Source organism: Austrofundulus limnaeus, unplaced genomic scaffold (genome assembly GCF_001266775.1).
Source record: "Austrofundulus limnaeus strain Quisiro unplaced genomic scaffold, Austrofundulus_limnaeus-1.0 Scaffold305, whole genome shotgun sequence".
Classification (NCBI taxonomy): Eukaryota; Metazoa; Chordata; class Actinopteri; order Cyprinodontiformes; family Rivulidae; genus Austrofundulus; species Austrofundulus limnaeus.
Window position 1 is genome coordinate 137,337 of NW_013952707.1, and position 2,251 is coordinate 139,587.

Below are 2,251 nucleotides of genomic sequence, written 5' to 3' on the forward strand. Positions count from 1 at the left end.
CCATATAGAAACACACTGACAGTGCTTCCCTACAGGAGGGTTGACAACCCTCCCAACCAGTCCTGCCTTTATTAGAATCCTTTTAGCTACTTCTCTGCTTCTTTTTCAACTTTAGTTTATGTTCCAGAAAAAGCCATTTCTGTGGTTTCTATTTATTTATAATTCATCAGTACATTACATTTCCTCTGCTGTTCTGCTCTTTGTAAAGAAATGTTGAGACAGGCTGAAGTTACCTTTTAGATAGAAAAAAAATCACTTCCTACTAAATCCAGTGTGAACACAAGTACTGAATGATGTTGCTGAAACTTTTTGGATCTGAAACTCGGTCATTATAGTTGAAACAAGCATGACTGACTTGGTTATCTGCCTAAGAAAAGCTGAGCAAATGAGAAATCCTTGGGACTGACTGGTTTGTTGTGGTTGGTTGATCAACGTGTCTCTAGGGCAGACATTAACCCTCAGAAGATTCTTTAACTTTATGACCATTGGTGTAAAAAATACAGCTCATCTTGCTTTAAAATACCACTTTCTTATTTTTACATCTCCCCACAATAAACTAGTCAATCTTTTAGAGCTGTCTCTAAAAATAAAAATATCACATTTAAATGACTTTAAAAATTGTAACTCTTAGACCCCCTCTACATTTCATTTTTATTGATTTATGGCAAATTTGAAAAATAAAATAAAATAAAATATTTTAAAAAGTAGGCACAATGGTGTTTATTGACTGCACCACAAAAATAAAAACAGGCACAAAAATAAATGAGTGGCTTATTTTTCCCCTAAGACCTTCTGAGGGTTAAGTGAACGATGACAGATATGTTCTCTAAGATCATCAGCATCTTCTAATCTTTCACATCTAACGTCTGATCGCCCACCTGCTGCTGAAGTGAGTGTGTTTACTACACACACATCAGTGCAGATGTAGGACTTTTGGCTGTTTTCTTTACTCCAGCTCAGTCCATTGATGGAGGCGGGTTTGTCCCAGCTGTTCGTGTTGTGTCCGTGCTTCCTCTGGTGGCGTTTGTAGTTGTCCCAGTGGCCCGTGGTGTAGCCACACTCAGCGCAGGAGTATGGTTTCTCACCCGTGTGCCTCAGCATGTGCCTCTTCAGGTTCATGCTTTGGTTGCAGGAGTAGCCGCAGACGCTGCATTGGAAAGGCTTGGCACCCGAGTGGATGCGCTCGTGGCGCCGCAGGTTGGCCAGGTTACCGCACGCGTAGCTGCATGCTAGGCACTGGTAAGGTTTCTCACCTGTGTGCACGCGTGTGTGGCGCTTCAGGTTATCGAGGTGGGACGAGGTGTAGGAGCAGTGTGGGCAGCTGTGGGGTTTCTCCTCGGAGTGGGTGTGGGAGTGGCGGGACAAGTGGTTGGGGTAGTGGGACAGGAAGGGGCAGTGAGGGCAGCGGTACAGCTTAGTGCCACGCCGACCCCGCCTGGGCCCCCGGGGAGCCACGGAGCTGCAGGAAGACCTCGATTCATCTTTGGGCAGCAAGTCCAGCGAGCAGCGGCGACACACCTGAAAACACAAAGATCTGGTGAAGGCGTTCTCTCTGCTGACTTTAATTTACTCAAGGATCTCAGTACTGTGTCTGTATACCCCCCCCCCCCCAAAAAAAAATAAAAATAAAATAAAAGAATACAGAAGTGATAAAATGTTAGACATTTACAGGAACCATTATAAGAAGAAAAGTGTACTTTGTTCCCCAGCTTTTTGACTGTCAGAATGAGAGTTGAACCTGTTGATGGACACAAACAATTGATAGCCTAAATCAAATTAAGTTATTAGCAATAGTTTTTTCTATAAACACCATAGTGTATCATATCTCATTGATATAAGATGATGTTTTGGTTATTTTTTGTCCTCATCTAAGCTTCTGTGGTATTTTTGTTTTTCTTTTTAAAAGTAGTGCGACCCCTGCTGGTTGCCACATGACCTGCGCACCTGTTCCCCCATGTTTTTGTCGTGTGTGTCTTCTTGAATGGGTGTTCTTAAATGTAATTTCATTGTGCTCTGTACAATGACAATAATATAGGTGTCAATCAATCAATCAATCAATCAATCAATCAATCAATCAATCGACTGCACACAAACAGGTGTTTACATTCTGGGTTTTATATTCGGGCACTGACGAAGGATATGTGCATATGTGTATGTACACTGGTTTGCAAAAGTATTCATACCCCTTGAACTTTTCCATATTTTGTCACATTACAACCACAAACATAAATATATTTCACTGGAATTTAAT

At 41.8% G+C, this 2,251-nt stretch overlaps 1 protein-coding gene across 3 annotated transcripts in view; it reads right to left on the minus strand.

The window, feature by feature from the left end:
• Window positions 1–637: 637 nt before the first annotated feature.
• Window positions 638–2,251, minus strand: part of znf513b (zinc finger protein 513b) — a 21,303-nt gene continuing 19,689 nt past the window's right edge. For all 3 annotated transcript variants that reach the window (XM_014021770.1, XM_014021768.1, XM_014021769.1), the window contains exon 7: window positions 638–1,518. In XM_014021770.1, coding sequence (XP_013877224.1) covers window positions 772–1,518 — 747 coding nt within the window. In that variant the 3' untranslated portion in view covers window positions 638–771. The remainder of the gene's footprint in view (window positions 1,519–2,251) is intronic.